The sequence below is a fragment of the Pocillopora verrucosa genome, chromosome 9 (assembly GCF_036669915.1).
Source record: "Pocillopora verrucosa isolate sample1 chromosome 9, ASM3666991v2, whole genome shotgun sequence".
Classification (NCBI taxonomy): Eukaryota; Metazoa; Cnidaria; class Anthozoa; order Scleractinia; family Pocilloporidae; genus Pocillopora; species Pocillopora verrucosa.
Genome location: NC_089320.1, coordinates 21,961,610 through 21,977,137, shown reverse-complemented (window position 1 = coordinate 21,977,137; position 15,528 = coordinate 21,961,610). Strand labels below are relative to the sequence as shown.

The 15,528-nt window shown below is 38.3% G+C and overlaps 2 protein-coding genes across 2 annotated transcripts; both read right to left on the bottom strand.

The window, feature by feature from the left end:
- Positions 1-1,829: 1,829 nt before the first annotated feature.
- On the bottom strand, positions 1,830-8,460 carry LOC131779877 (eukaryotic translation initiation factor 2 subunit 3, Y-linked-like). The gene is made up of 14 exons (XM_059096469.2): positions 8,274-8,460; positions 8,095-8,158; positions 7,851-7,912; positions 7,321-7,386; positions 7,103-7,224; positions 6,457-6,551; positions 5,904-6,062; positions 5,151-5,285; positions 4,916-5,010; positions 4,437-4,581; positions 4,290-4,345; positions 3,948-4,061; positions 3,322-3,494; positions 1,830-2,403 (listed from the first exon to the last, which is right to left on the bottom strand). Exons 1-14 carry the CDS (start codon positions 8,346-8,348, stop codon positions 2,349-2,351), a joined length of 1,416 nt encoding a protein of 471 aa, XP_058952452.1. The 5' UTR covers positions 8,349-8,460; the 3' UTR covers positions 1,830-2,348.
- An 84-nt stretch (positions 8,461-8,544) lies between these two features.
- LOC131779913 (E3 ubiquitin-protein ligase arc-1) lies at positions 8,545-15,079 on the bottom strand. Its single transcript, XM_059096515.2, has 6 exons — positions 14,883-15,079; positions 13,178-13,624; positions 12,297-12,672; positions 11,295-11,530; positions 10,063-10,191; positions 8,545-9,816 (listed from the first exon to the last, which is right to left on the bottom strand). The coding sequence occupies exons 1-6, from the start codon at positions 14,989-14,991 to the stop codon at positions 9,644-9,646; spliced, it is 1,470 nt and encodes a 489-aa protein (XP_058952498.2). The 5' UTR covers positions 14,992-15,079; the 3' UTR covers positions 8,545-9,643.
- Between the last annotated feature and the right edge of the window lie 449 nt (positions 15,080-15,528).

Genomic DNA, 15,528 nt, shown 5'->3' with positions numbered 1-15,528 from the left:
GGAACTCTTTTGTACCCCTTTGTTCAAAAAGGAACTCTTAGAGTTAAAATGTCTAGCCTGAAAACACGACACAATGATCCGTCTAAGGTTAGAACCCAGACCTCTCCTCTCCAGGGCGGATCAGAAGTCCAGGGTCCAGTCGTTCTATGACCGAACACATTACGTGGCGCATACTCGTTGCATCTTTTCCAAAGAGCCATTTGGAAATGAAAAATATTGATTGAATCTGAATTGTGATTGGTCAATGGAGGACCCCTACCCATGCCTATCAGTAAATACGATATAAACAGGAGTATTCGTTCACAGATCAGTAAGTTTTCCGCTCTGTGGAACCTTGGCCTAAGTAATTACGATGCTTGTCACGTAACGGAGGGAAAAAAATTTTACTGGGAGCCGATTCGGTATTGCCATCTATTCCATAGATATAAAGAAAAAATTCAGGATAGTTGAAATATTCACAGAACCCTCATCAGTCAGTATCTTCAGTGATAAGAACAACTTCATGAAAGACGAAATATTAAGCCAACATGGAACAATATTCAATTTGATGTCGAAAGTAATTCGGGTTCAACTTGCTTTGGTTTTGTCTTGCCTCGTTCTGCGATTGGTCCAGAAAAGTCGCGCCATTTTCTTAACTAACCAGATGCAAAACTAAAACCAACCTCGACTTGGTCAACCGTCTTTTCCCACGCTTTAGCCAGTTTGGTTATCTTTACTGTAAATGCTCATTGGCTTTTTAACTTTGAAAGGTATTTTCCTTTCTTGTGATCAGCTTTTGTTATTTATTTGGTTTTAGGTTTTACGACACTCAGTCGAAAAGCGCTGTATACTGTTTTAATCGGAAGGTCTATTCAAATCTAGAAACAACAGACGTATATTTGTTCTTTTTCCCCTTTTCTTCGTTTAAAGACATGCCGCACATTCTGCACGCAATTTAAAACAATGATTTATTGCATTCTACCTCTCAGTTAGTGCGCGCTCTACAATTGGTAAATATCCCGTACTACCCGCTAAATCCAAAAGTTTGTTTGAATTAAAATATTCTCCTTCTGTTATAATAAAATCTTACTAACCCCGGCCTATTGGTCCGAACCCTAACTTACGGAGCCCAGTTTTTCCGCTCGAATTTATGACCCAAGCTCGAAGCGCGCGGCCAATAAATCCGAGCGGAAAAACTCGGTCTGTAACTTAAAGTAGAGACCTCGAACTCAATTGGTTAGAGATATTTATCGTGAAAGCTTAAAAGGATAAGAAGAGCCAAGAAAATCAAGAAAGGTTTCTGATGAATCTCTGGGCCGAGGCGAAACGGTACATCATTCAAGTCTTGAAAAATTTTATATGCCTGCAGGCATCGAATTTTGCCTTCGATCCGCATTCGATTCCGCATTCCGTGGCTCGCACCTAAGCAGATCGAGAGTAGACTAAGGACCAACTCAGAGATAAACCACGTAATACAGGGAAGCTTTTAATTGATTTTAACGACTGCAAAATGATGCGCCAATATATCAGTTGAAGCAAAAAAAATAATGGCTGACTAGGAGTTCCTCTCTGAACAAAGAGGTACAAAAGGGCTCCGGTAAACTGTCAAAAAAAAAAAACCTGACGAAACGATTAAGGTTCACATACCACTGACTAGCATTCAATCCGGTGGGGAGGAGCAGTTCTCCTGATCGTTGACTGTTATGGAAACTGGAAAAGGGTGAGGAAGTGATGGCCACTTAGCTCGAAAGCACCACTCACTAAAGTATTTTTCCCTTGACTGAACCTATCTAGTGACATTTCATTTGTTCAAACCTCCCAAGAGTCTCAGTAAAAAAGAAATTGAAATATTTAGAATAGATTGTCATGTTTATTACGATATACCAGGTCTGATAACCTTAACTAAGGATTTCGATAACTATAACATTTTGAATCGTTGGTTTCCTAAGTTGCCGTTATCTAAGTTTGCGCACGAAACGTTCTCTATCTCTTTGTTACACAACACTCCAAGTACCCAGGACGTCACGATGCTTTTTTCGTCAATGGAGAGTGTTGCGTGACGCCCCCAAGAACGGAGAAGTACGCGTGACAAAGCAAAAGAAGACCAACGACTCCCAAATCTCACTTAAACCACACAATTCAGATCATGATTTCATAAACATTGTAAGCTTCTAGTATTTTCTGTACAAGAAAGATCACACGTTAGATAGAAGAAATCTTCAAATCAGGACTCTTTTCATAAAGATCGATAAACACGAAGATAAAACATTCACTGAGTAGACCACAGTGCACCCGCAGAACACGTTCTTGACAGAAGCTTTCCTTGTTGAACTCGATTCTCTTAAACTACAAAATGTCTGCTGCATTATCTATGATTCTGGTTTGATGGTAACTCCGCGTCTGATTTGGCCCCATCCAATTAATCTGAAATGTAGAACAGAAGTTTCACGAGTCAAAGTTTTTCCTCAAGTGCTGGACTATTTAGTTAGCTTGAAAGATTGCTTAGACCTCGACTAAAACATAAACAATAAAACAATTAAAGATATTAGATTAGAGGCTGTGAAGCTTGTTTAGGCACTGTGAGGTAAAATCGAATTCAAATACAACAGATAACGTCTGCAAGGCTGCTGATAACTCCCCCCACTTAAAAAATAAAATAAAATAAAATTTAGTCGCATCTCTTAGAGATAATTGCATCATATTATTTCACTTATTATCCTAGCAGGCTGATTTAGGTACCACTTTTTACAGCCATTTCAGGGAAATTCTGTCTTTCTTGCCTTTAACTTAAGGGTATGGGACTGGGATCTACTGAGCCAGGAAATCAGAAAAAGAGACTTTCACCATCAAGTTGCAAGATTGCAAACTTGTATCTGACCGCCCGTCTCTAAATTTTCATCACATTCCTTCCTACTCGTTTGGAATAAATTTTGGACCAGAGCCACGGAAAGCGCGTTTCGACTGAGGGTCATGAGACCAAATTCAAAGGAACCACACCGACCAATCAGAACAATGACAGCAAGACATTAAGCGAATGAGAACTCAAACTTAAACAGCCTAAAACGCGGGAAAACCAGGGTCGCGAATAGTTCTAGTCTTGCATCTGATTGGTAGAGAAGGTGGCAGAAGTTTTGTAAAGCAACCACAAAGCAAAGTATTCATTGCAATCCCGAGTTACTTTCAACACTCGACTAAATGTGCTTCGATTGTAACAGTAATTAGAGTGAAGGGAAAAAAGTGGTCGCCTTAGGTGTAAACTTTCTGGTTTATAAAACGGCAACGGCAGTAGACATGCAAGGAACACACATTGTAAGCGTATTTGAATGATAAAAATAAACAAACCTCCAATGTTTTTCAACTCTTCTGCTAAGCGCAATCTTCTCTCCGATCTCAGTGCAAACGGGTTGAGTCAGAACTATTTTGGCCAAATCTGCTTTGACTGCCAACACACGACCTCCAGTGGACAGCGAACCAATGTTCACCATCAACACTTCATTCTTAGTCAACTTTTGTACCTGCAGAAAACAAAGCTTCAATAAACAACACTCACAACCACGTAATTACGTAATCAGAATCCCACAGGTCAGATAATTTTTTAAACTCTAATTGAGTTCTCATAACATGAATAACTACACACATATAGTCTGTTAACCTGTTCCGGGCGTTTAGTAAGCAAAACGAAGCTCAATAGTGGCGGAGGAGTGAAAAACCGAGGGAGGCTTGGGTCGGGGCGCGTAATTAAACTCAACTCAACCGGACCCAAACCTCTCTGGTTTTTCGTTCCGTTTACTATTTCGCTCCGTTTTATTAACTGAACGCCTGGAACAGGCTTCCTATATGTTAAAACTTCCATTCAAATGGAAATTGTATGAGGAAGTGGAGTATGTTCGTGATGTTGTCCAGTTAATCAAAACATAAATTGAGAAATTTATGATTTAACATTCGAGTTGTAATTCCCTGTGCAATACCTTAGCTCCCTTCTTGTCGCCTTCAGTCCTCACTCCCAGCAGTCTTCTCAACAGGAAGTAGTTGATTTCAAGCTCTGTGTAAATCTCAGGAAGTGTCCCAACAGCACCCAAAACCTGGCTCGACAACAAACAGTTATCAAAATAGGATCCCTTTTAAACCCAAGGGCATGAAAATCAATTTCTTCTTAAAGCCTTGGAAACATTCTTTAAGTAAAGTATTTAAATTCAGTGATGTATTTTTAAAATATTGGTTGTATAGTGTAGACTATAGACCAAAAAAGTGATGCCTCAAACAAGATTACTTGGTCTGTAACCACATTCTTAACTATATCTGATACACACCTGTCCTACCATCCTGTCTGCTCGGCATAATGTCGGGTCAATCTTTGTGCCAACACCTAATAAAAGATTTACAAGTTGAACAAACAGTTTCCAAAATTTATGACTGGTCATGAGTTGGAAGCAGTTTACACATCTGAATTATCCTACCGATAAGGCCTCCCGGCACTGCAAACTGAAGGTCATTCTGCTCAGCAAACAAAGACACAATGCGAGAGAAAATGGCACGGCACTGCAGTTTCCCCTCACTGTCCTTTGAAACAATACCTGGCCTCACTTCTATTTCTTGGCTCACCTACAAATAAACAGAAAATCAAAACCTTCACATTCATGCTGCAAGTGTCTTCTTCACCATCTTTCCTGGATTGCATCCAATCATTTTGATCTTGATATACTCAAAAAAGAACAAAAAACTTCAAAAGGTTGTTTGATCACCCATGTACTAGACTGATAAAAATTTGTCAAAGTTTACTGATCAGTTGACCAGTTGATTATCACTGATGCTAATGTCCTATGATAAAGGGAAAATATATGAAGAAATGAAAAAAGGTTTGTAAGCATTTTGGACAGTCTATCTGATAAACAACAATACCTTAAGAAGATGGAAAAAGTTTCCATCATGTACTCACTCTAAGAACTCCACACAGTATGCTGCCCCCTGCTACACCACCTTTGAGTTCCTCCACTTCGCAGCCTGGTTTGTTTACATCAAAAGATCTGATAACTAAACAACAGAACAAAAAAATTCTAGTAATGACAACATTTTATAAGAAATATCATGGAAAAGACATGATTTTCTAGTATGTAATCACCAATCATTGCATTTCTATCAACAGAACTCTTTTACTAAACACCACTGCATACCTATGAGTTTAGCACTGGACGTGAAATCTCTGACAGGTACTGGAATCTTCTTACAGATGTATTCACAAATGACTTCAATGTTGTACTTGAGCTGTGCTGAAATTGGAACCACTGGGGCTCCTTCTGCTATTGTTCCTAAAAAACAAAATAAAGAAGATGTACATGTTAGTATCCAGCAATGCCTTGTTTCAGTACAACCCTGATAACTTGAACTCCTAAGGGGTATGTCAGCAGTGGTTTGAGTTATTAGGATAGGTGTTGAATTTAAATTTGTTACTGTAAATAATGAGCAATCATGTTTTTACCATTCTTGCACAATGAATCATCATTTTCATACATTAAGTTTGTTTTATAACAGCTTTTTTATTTGAACAGTTAGTTTGGGAAGTTTGCCTATCTTCAATCAAAGGTTGCAATGTAATCAGCCATGTTCTGACTCTTTGATGTTAACAACCAACACTTTTACACAAAGTTTCCAGTTACCAAGGTAAATCTGAGCCAAGTGAAATTAAAATTAGTTTGAGTTAGCAAGGAGTTGGAATTAACTGAGTTTGGTTAAGACGATAGTAAATTGTATTTTGTTCTAGTAAGCAGGGAGTTGAAGTTAACAGAGTTTGAGTTTGCTGAGCTCTACCATGTCTCGGGCCATCAAGATTTAGTACTAAATTCTCAAAGCATTGATGCAAAATGAAGAGCCTGCCTGGTTCCTCACTGTAATAAAGATAACAGTTTTTATCAACCATGTATTCTCACCTTGAACAAACTGGAGAATCTGTTCATACTGTTCCTTAGCTTGGCTCTCCTTGACAAGATCTATCTTGTTCTGAAGGATTATTATATGCTTAAGCTTCATTATTTCAATGGCTGCCAGATGTTCTGAAGTCTGGGGCTGAGGACAAGATTCATTTCCAGCTTGGATGAAAGAAACAAAGAATATTCAACATTAACTTAAATGAAACAATGACGAAATTATAGATGTCACATTAGATGCTAAGAACATCTACATGATATGATAACACTTAATTTTGAAACTTGGAGAACTTTTGAGCAATGAAATTCAAAATCTCATATTTCACTGATCCACCATAAGTCGATTTGAAAGCACTACTGTCACTCATATCCTCACATAACCTTCCCATTGATTTTATCCAACTGTTCAAACTGTTACCTGGATGAAGTTATAATTCCTGTCATTAATTTGTTTGGAGGCAATCTTGTCTCCGCAGGTAGAAACATTTTATTTTGTAAATGATTCTCCGAACAGTGTCAAGAAATCAATAAAGAACAAACAAAATTGAAAACCAACCTATAAGTAAAAGAGCAGCATCCATGACAGCTGCGCCATTCAACATTGTGGCCATAAGAATATCGTGGCCAGGACAATCAACAAATGACACATGTCTGAAAACAAAAAATTGAACCACAAGTGTTGTTTAGATCTGCATGAGGCAGACACTATAAAATATAAATTTTAATGAAAAAAAATGCCGTTTTCTTTACATCCCTCTTTTTTCAGTTATTTTCTTGATGGCTTTAGGTTGCCAAAAAAGTGACTTGAAGATAATTTGAGCTTAGATCTCTGTTTATAGCATGAAGAAACCGAGAGCAGTGCTATTTTTTCTCCTGAATGGATAGAGGTACTTTGTGGGTCAGTGTCCTACATGCTGATCGCTGTGCACCATGTCTGCCACACCCACAAAGTAAGTTAAGGCTGATAATATTGCTCACAAGAGGGAGAATTCCAAAGCTGAAGGTCCAAGTAAAAATATTGTGTGTCATCCAGCTACATCAAGTAACAAGTGCTTAAGAGAGAAAATCAATTGACTGTTAAAGATCTACTAATCATGAGTTTGGAGTCTCCTGAATATCTTCCATGTTTTCTAAGCAATGATATCACCATTAATTTCAGTATAAAGTGCAATTACTTACTCCCATTAAACTTAAACTCTCACCTAACTAATCTAAATTTCCCATTACATCCCATTCTGTCACAAGGGAATACATCTTCTCTTGCACTGCCAGATGAACGGTAGCAACCAGGCCTTGGACATGAAATGCTCTCACACTTGTAGATCTGTGAATAACACAATATATTGAGGTAACTGCTGCATTCAAAGAAGCAGCAGTAACATCAAACCCAAGAAATCTGAACAAAATGTTACCAACTTACCTTTGCATTAGCATATCCTAGCTTGATTGTAATATTCCTCTCAAGTTCATTTTTAAACCTCACAGTCTGAAAAAGAATAAATACTTAGTTAAATCATAATAGTTGTTAAAAATACAATGGCTTGATTTTTCTACTGAGTACAAGAAGCCAGTTGGCAGGGCAATGAGCTGACAAGAGGTTGGTGTTGTAACTCAGCAGGTTTTAGCATCATGTAATCATGCTCAGGGCAGAAGAGTTGAAAGGTGTATAACTGTTATCAGTTAGCTAACAGGGGTGTCAACAACTTTTTTATTACAAGTTGGTGTCAGAGCTCTCGAGGGAGTACTTATGAGCCTCAATGCAGTTAACATAGAGTCTTACTGCTGGCCAATCTTTTTTCTGATCAGTGTGCACTCTGACAGATGATCTTCAGTTACATGGTTCAAAAGTTACTTGCAAAGTCAGCCACATGCAAGTAATACCCACACCAGCAGAAAACTTCAATTGTTTTAGAATAATCACACAAGTACGATAACGAAAAAGAAAATCACCTGTACTCCGGATAATGCTTTAACAACTGTTGATTTCCCGTGAGCCACATGGCCGATAGTTCCTACAAAAAAAAATTAAAAATGTAAAACCTTATGGAGAAAGTAATTCTGATGCAATACACAGCAAAGTTTTCTAAATACCAAGAAAACACCATGTAACTTCCTTTTTTTCTGGTTTCTGATCATAAAATAGGCGCTATTTAACAAATATAAATATTTTACGTAGTGTATATTGATGTCTTACCGATGTTGATCGTTGCTTGACGACTGATAACTTCGGGAGTGAGAGGATTTAGCTCAGATACATCCTAATAAAGTAAAGAAAAATATGAACAAACGTAACTCAAAACTATCAACCTTTTATCAAACAGAATATGTAACACTACACGTGATTGTCTACAAGAGACGAAACACTATCTTTACCAATTTTGTTAGATCTTGCTTCGCCAAATGAGGCTGTCCAGTTGTCGTCTGAGATGATACATTGTCTGCAGCCATCACTATGTAATTATACACTTCAGTCTATAGCGTAAACTGATTTTTCTGGAGGTTTTTTTCCTTCACAAATCCATTTACAAGATGGCGGCGGATGATGTAACATGGCGGTGAAGGCCTAGGTTCTAATCTATCATGGGAGAGAATTCCGCAGGACGCTACAATCATGCATACACCAAGTAAACTTTATGGTACGCACCGCTCTGTGGATTTTCCCTTTATTTAATTTTCTCTTTTTATCGCTAAAAAGAGGAATCATGGAAACTATTAACAAACTCTGCAGCAACCTTATGTTGCTCACACCTAAGATATTCCGATTGAAACCTATTTTCAACTGATAGAATGATCCGCAAAAATTCAGTTTTCCACTAAGGAAAATGAAGTAGCCATACAGGATAAAACTGAATTAGTGACCGACATGTTCTTTTTCTTGGGCGGTAGTAGCGGTGGAGTTCAGAGGCGCGTTTACTATCGCGCTTCGTTTCATTGACTGAAAGCTTACAACAGATAACATTTCTGTATGTTCCCTTTTTCCTAATGACTATTTCATGCAGCTTATTTCACTGCACTTTGACACAGGAGAGATGTTCATTTTGTTATGAGAAAAGCAAACGTACGGTGAAAACCATTTTTTGTTGGTCCCATCTCTTTGAAACATTACAAAAAATCATTAACATTTACAAGTTAATTTCCGTGACCTTCATATCATGCTTAACCACGTTAAAAATAAATATTTCAATATTTCCGATCTAAGAGTCTTTCTTACTTCGTTTCATTTTTCCAAATAAATTTGGAAAATGAAGTTCAAAATCAGGGAAACGAAAATATGATAGACTTCTGATTTTAATCTTTAAACTCTCGTTGGCTATGTATGAACACTGATTCCTCATATCCTCTCCGTATTGATTCATGCGACAGCAAATTTGTGCTGATCTAAATAATTTTAAGTACACTAATAATAAATCTCACAACACACGATCAGGTGTTCCTTTATTTTGTCGGAGCAAAATTCCGCGGTGCACAGCACACGGTAAAGGAAGACCTTACTGGCGGTCCCCAGTATTCTCTCATTGGCCTTCGCCGGAAGAGAGATGAGGACGAGCGAAGAAGCACGCCATTAGTGAAAAGGACGTGGAGTTTGAGTGTTTAGATTTTCTGAAAGTGATGATGAATATTCTTTTATCTAAGCGACAAAATTGCTTATTTACGCACAGGAATGGTCGAAGAAATCTCCTAGAACTCCTTCATAGTGTCGCCGACTTAAGTAAAAGGCAGTTACTGAGGAGTGACGTCATCATTCACTCGGGTATTTTGATCCCGTAAGGGTACCCCCAAGGCCCCTGCCCAATCAGGTTTAGAGCACATGCGCGAAACTGCACTTGTTTACCGACGGCTAAATTAGCTGCAATCTTGTCTATTGTGAGGGAGGACTCCTTCCCTTTGTATATAGTTACAAAACTATTATCAGGACCTAAAAGAAAAGACAACACGATTTAGCAAACACTTTCAAATAATAACTCTACCGCACAATAGTTTGGTTTTGTTCACTGAATTGATGATGCAAATTGGCCACCGAGAGTTTCTAAAGCTGATGCCTCAAGCGTTAGCCTTCGCCATTCGCTCTAACAAAGGACTAACGCTCGAAACGTTTCTTTCTCAACCAAAATCCACTCTAACAGTGATGACAAATTACAAATCTTTCCTCCTTCAGTCTTACCTGAGCTGCTTTGCAGAATATAACAAAGTACTGGATACAGGAACAAGTTATCTTCTGGCGGATCCCATTTCACATGCACGTTGTAATTGTCTGTTATTTTACACGTCAGCTTCTCTGGAGGCCCCGGAGCTGCGTAATGGGAAATGAAATGTAAAATGAAATGGTTGGTTCACAAATGATAAGACCAAAAGGTTTTTTCTTTGTAAACTTTGTAAGAATGAACCGCTCACGACGACCAGTAAAGAAATAGATATAACTCAATCCATCGTAGGAGTTCGGGGATACGCCAAGCACTTGTAATTCAACCCAGTGTCCCTTGAAACTTTTGGTGATCGTACCGTTGAGCGACTGGTGACGAGCGCAAAAAGCGACAGGCGATGGGGACAAGAAAGAAGTAAAGTTGTCACATTCCCTTCCTCCTTTGCGCACCAGTTGCTTTCAATTTTCTTTCCATCTACAATTATTCATTTTCGTCTTTCATCTTTTTTTTATGATCAGAGAGACGTCTAGGATTTGGAAGGACCCTGATTCCACCCGGTCGACCAAAGAGCGTTAACACTGAAAACTTCCAGTGCCGAGCACGGCAAGTTACGAACTAGTGGAACTTAAGATGGCTGACAAACGCGAGAAGATATCTTTTAATCTAATAGTTTAGGTGGCTTCAATTTTTTCCTTAGATTCGCGAACATCAGATCACTTCGGAAACCAGCCATAATGAGCTCAGTTAACAGAGGGTGGTGATAGGGTGGCGCGAGTTTTCTAAACCAGTCAATAAGTGTTGCAAAAACAGTGTGTATTTCGATTGAGCGTCGAAAATGAAACCAAAATGGCCACAACAGCCAATCAGAACAAAGAATATTTAAAATAATTGAAAATATTGCAAGGAGCCAATTAGAATCCAAAGTTAAAATAATCAAACTGCCTGAAGCGCGGGAAAACGCGAGTGACCAAGTCGCGATTTCAACGCGATTGGTTTTAGTTTTGAATCTGATTGGTTGAGAAAGTGGCGCCAGTAGAACAAATGCAGAGCGAAGTAAAGTAAAACCAAATCATTCCTGCATTACTTTTTACCCTCAACTGAAAATTGCTTTTAGGCAAAACAGACGCAATCTCGAATTATTTTCGACATTCATGCATAATTGCTCTATAAGTAAAGTAACTTAATTACATAATTGCTCTACGAGTAAAGTAACTTAATTTACAGAAAAAGGACTAAAAATCCAGATACTTACGTAAAACAAGCTTCGCACAGCTTCGAATGTTACTCAAAAGTTTTTCGTGATTAGGAAACTGACAGCCCAGATCAGCTTCAGCCACAGGGTTTATCTCACATAACATTTCTAGTACACTCATTATTTCTGTTTCCACGTCTTTCTTTAGCATCAGCATTTCGTAGTAGTCCAGACTCAGAGCATTGTCACAGTTTCTACATGCAGTGGTCGTCAGGCTTGAGATCTCAATCATTTGACTACAAAAAGATAGAGCTCACAGTTTTGACCCAACCCTCAGTATACTGTGCCATTCAATTGGCACAACAACAAACTAATCACAATGAATACCTTAAAAGACTGAAAGTATTTAGCCAAAGAGGAACTCATTAATGAATATCTTCAAAGAGCTTAAAACATGTAGTACTTGCAACAGGTCAAAGTTGTGCATTTGATTGGTTAAGAAACTGGCACAAGTTTCTGAACCAAACAAAAAGCGTAATAAAAAGCAAAACCAAAGAAACTTCTTAACATTTCAGTTTCACTTGAATGGCACCCAAACCTCCAGCAAGAAATCTTAGGGTGCCAGAAGAATAAAATCAAAAACTAAAAAAAAACAACAATAACAAAGTTTCATATGTTTATCAAAAGGGATACCAGACTAGTAATTACAGCCATGACAACTGTTGTTAGCACAGCAACTGGAGCCAATAAGCAGCTACATAGGATAACATATATAATTATTAATTTCAGACATTTTCAGTGTATGATGGTGTAAATGTTCTTCGTTTTACATCTTTGGTGACACATTAAATGAGATCCTAAGAAGAAAACTTAATGAAAAACTGTGCTTCTAACAGAACAGGAAGTAGAAAGAGAAGAGGGACAGGAGTGAAATTAAAATCCATCTCACTTTCCATTCCCCAAAAAACCAACTGCTTTACAACCAGTGCTCTACAAAAAAAACTCTGCTATAATCATATTTTTAAGTGGTGCACACTTCTTTAAACTGTTACAACACTTTACCTGAGCTGTTCATTTAAAGCTTTCAGCTTCACATCACTTCTCTTGTTGATATCCTCCATCAAAATTGTCTCTGCTTGATCAATGGCTGCACGTAGCTCTCTGTAGTATCTCCGTGCTATGTCCTTTACTTCAATTGTATTCTTCTTCACTTCTTCAATAGTTTGTTGTACTTCTCCTCTAGCCTTAATAATTTTTGCACCACGCTGTTCAACTTGTGTTTGTAATTTCACAAGTGCTTTTCTCTCCTTTTCTTCAGCCTCATGGACCTGGAAACAACTGTGGTTTTTATGGCTGCCGTATCTGTGGCAGGATGCGCAGCACAGACATCTGCAATTTCGACAGTAGTACTTGGTCTTCTCTTTGTGAATGGGGCATTCTAAAGTATCCAAAATATAAATCAAAATTAATTGGATATTTGTAGCAGCACATCCATGAGGTTGATCATCCCCCACTGATTCCAGATCCCCATGTAATTTGGAGTTTGTCTGTGTGGGAGGATGGGAGAAAAACCTGAAGAAATCCCTTGGCACCAGGAAACAAATCAATCCTAAGCCACAGAAGAGGGAGCTGGGAACTCAGTTTTTCAACAATCGCCAAATTTGAGGACGCCAAGAAACATCATTCAAATTCCCTATGCAGTGCTGTCAACCATTTTTCAGACCTCTCAAACAACTGCAATTTTCAGATAATTCAAACAACTATGCTTTCAAGTTGCCATTGGGAGGTGATCCTCTGGAGCTCTACCTGGCTTTTACTGATAAGTGAAAGTAAATAGATTTCATTAAAATCTGCTGTATTATAAACAAACTATTTCACTTCTCAAAATAACATATCATTCTGGGTGTAATAAAATTTGACTGTCAAATTTCTAAATATGTTACCAGGTATTGCTGAATAATTCAGTAACAAGCTTGATGGTCTGTTATTTAATCCTGGTCTGAGTCCTAACGAGCGTTGACTTAAAGTTGAAAGACTTGATGAAGGTCGAGAAGTGCTTGTATCATCCCCCACACCATCTTTAACACCAGTTGCCCTATTAATGTCATGGCAACGGAACTCCAACTGTGAGTGGATGTTGTCAGAACAACTACCACACATGAATACTTCACAATCTGAGCAATGAAATGTCGCTGGTTTAGGAGGGTAAACTTTCTGAATGCAAAAGTTGCACAATTTCTGTTCCTCCTCCTCAGATTGTAATACTGCTCTTAAGAGATCCATGTTTTTACCAAGTCCATCTACACCATTGGCAGGTAAGAGGGTGCGCAGTTTACAAGAAGAACATTCTATGACTGAGCCCTGAAGTTCTTGTAGCTTGAGAAGGCACTCTGTCCAAAATTAAAAAAAAAGGAAATATCACCTCTTCTGTAAATTTCAAACTCTTTGGGCTCAGATTTCCCACCCCACCTTGACAGGGTTCAAATTCTCCACCCTGAGAAGGCTTTTTGTGTCAAATACCCAACTCCCTGGGCATGGACAACAGTCAAATGCCTGTGAGTTACCTGAGGGGGAGGAGGAGTTCAAATTGAACCTGTAAAAAACCTGTAAAAATCTGGCTTTACATTGAGACATCAATGATAGACTTGAGTCAGCCATTAAGAGAACAGATTTTTGTTCAGTATACAGCACAAAGTACTGTACTGTTGTTGCCAAACACAAATAATTTCCAATCCATAAATTAAAACTCTTTAGGTTGGTGATTTGAGGAAATGTGATAGTATATTGATATTGGACCGTGTTATGGAACAATTTATTATTGAACAAAACTGAAGAGAAGCAAAGAAATTTGAGTGAAAGATGTATAGTGGTAATTTCTTGGATCAGCATGATGTCTGATTTGTCAAAAAACTTTAATCTAAATCACCCTGCGCAATCTGATAAGTTTCAGCAATTGTATAGGTTTAAGGAATATAGGTTTATTTCAACAATGCAGATCTTAACTAATCAAACCATTGACAATCACTGCACGCTGGAGTAGGTTTTCGAGACAAAAGCCGAACACACCATTTGCATATCATAAGCGTAAAAGTCACGAAAAAATACGTGTTTTTAAGAGAGAGCACGAAAAGATTTCCTTGACATCCAGGGTGAATTTTCACAATTCAACTAAAAAACTACAAAGTTACAAAACCACAAAATAGCTAAGGAAATGTTAAATTATTAACGCAAGCAACTTCTGTGTGTTAATATTTTAAGTGCCCATGTATCCATGGAAAATTGGAAAAACACTACAAGTCTACACCACAAAACTTAGGCTAATTTTCTTCTCTTACTTCCCTTTGCCCAAACCGGAGCAAGATCAACCATATGGAGGTCTTTACTTTTTATTTGGGTACAAAAATCGAATCCCTTTAAAACGTTATTCTGTTTAATTTGTTTACTGGAGTAGTCTCGTCAACAACAATTATAACTATGCTACACCGCGATTGACTGATTTTCATCCAAAACGGTCATATCTACTCCACTGCAAAGACGATGATTTTAGAACACGGAGGATCATTCAATTGAATTTTGTGGGCGAAAGCCTAATCTGAATTCCATATTCACCCAAGACAAGTCACAATTCATACAACATTTAATATTCACCTGTACAAAATGTATGTCTACAATCGAGCTCTCTCGGAATTCTCTGAGGAAATCCAGTCCCGTAATTACTGTAGCACAAAGGGCAAAACATATCCGTTTTCTCGTGCATTCTTGAAAGGATCGGGTTGCAGAATCGTGGTAGACGCTATCACATTTGGTTAAACAATTCGATGTTTACTATTTCATCCAAGCGGGAATAATTTTCCCTCGTTATTCCGTTGCCTAGTTCACCGGCACGCTGCTGACCGCATCACACACATGCGCCGGAAGTTCTTCGGTAACTTCCGGCTAGTACGCCGGCGACTAAAAGAGTTGTCCGCCTAACTAATCGTGGGAATAAATTGGTAACAATCGTCAACAGTTGTATATTTTTCCGAGGGTATCCGAAAAACCAGGTTATATTGATGCTTTCGAAGTTTTCGGCTGAATCCACAGCCCTTTCCCAACAAAGGTATAAGAGGAGCGAAGCTTATTCGTAGAAGCAAGCTGTTTCTCTCGAGGATAACCTCTTCCATTTCCACCGATAAAAATCCTGTGGATATGGACAATAGATGTGAATAATAATGATGGAGATTTCAAATTTACGAATGCAGAAAGCAAACAAAAGTGATTGCGGTCGGATGGAGAGACAAATACCAAAGCGGAC

What these genes read in the sequence shown, in the direction of transcription:
- LOC131779877 (XM_059096469.2), bottom strand. Translation starts at nt 8,348, where the DNA reads ATGGCTGCAGACAATGTATCATCTCAGACGACAACTGGACAGCCTCAT. An exon ending in AGCAAGATCTAACAAAATTG is followed by an intron (nt 8,159 to 8,273) that starts GTAAAGATAGTG and finishes TTACTTTATTAG; the next exon opens with GATGTATCTGAGCTAAATCC. An exon ending in TCAAGCAACGATCAACATCG is followed by an intron (nt 7,913 to 8,094) that starts GTAAGACATCAA and finishes TTTTTTTTGTAG; the next exon opens with GAACTATCGGCCATGTGGCT.
- LOC131779913 (XM_059096515.2), bottom strand. Translation starts at nt 14,991, where the DNA reads ATGCACGAGAAAACGGATATGTTTTGCCCTTTGTGCTACAGTAATTAC. An exon ending in GAATTATTCAGCAATACCTG is followed by an intron (nt 12,673 to 13,177) that starts GTAACATATTTA and finishes TGGATACTTTAG; the next exon opens with AATGCCCCATTCACAAAGAG. An exon ending in TATTCTGCAAAGCAGCTCAG is followed by an intron (nt 9,817 to 10,062) that starts GTAAGACTGAAG and finishes CTTTTCTTTTAG; the next exon opens with GTCCTGATAATAGTTTTGTA.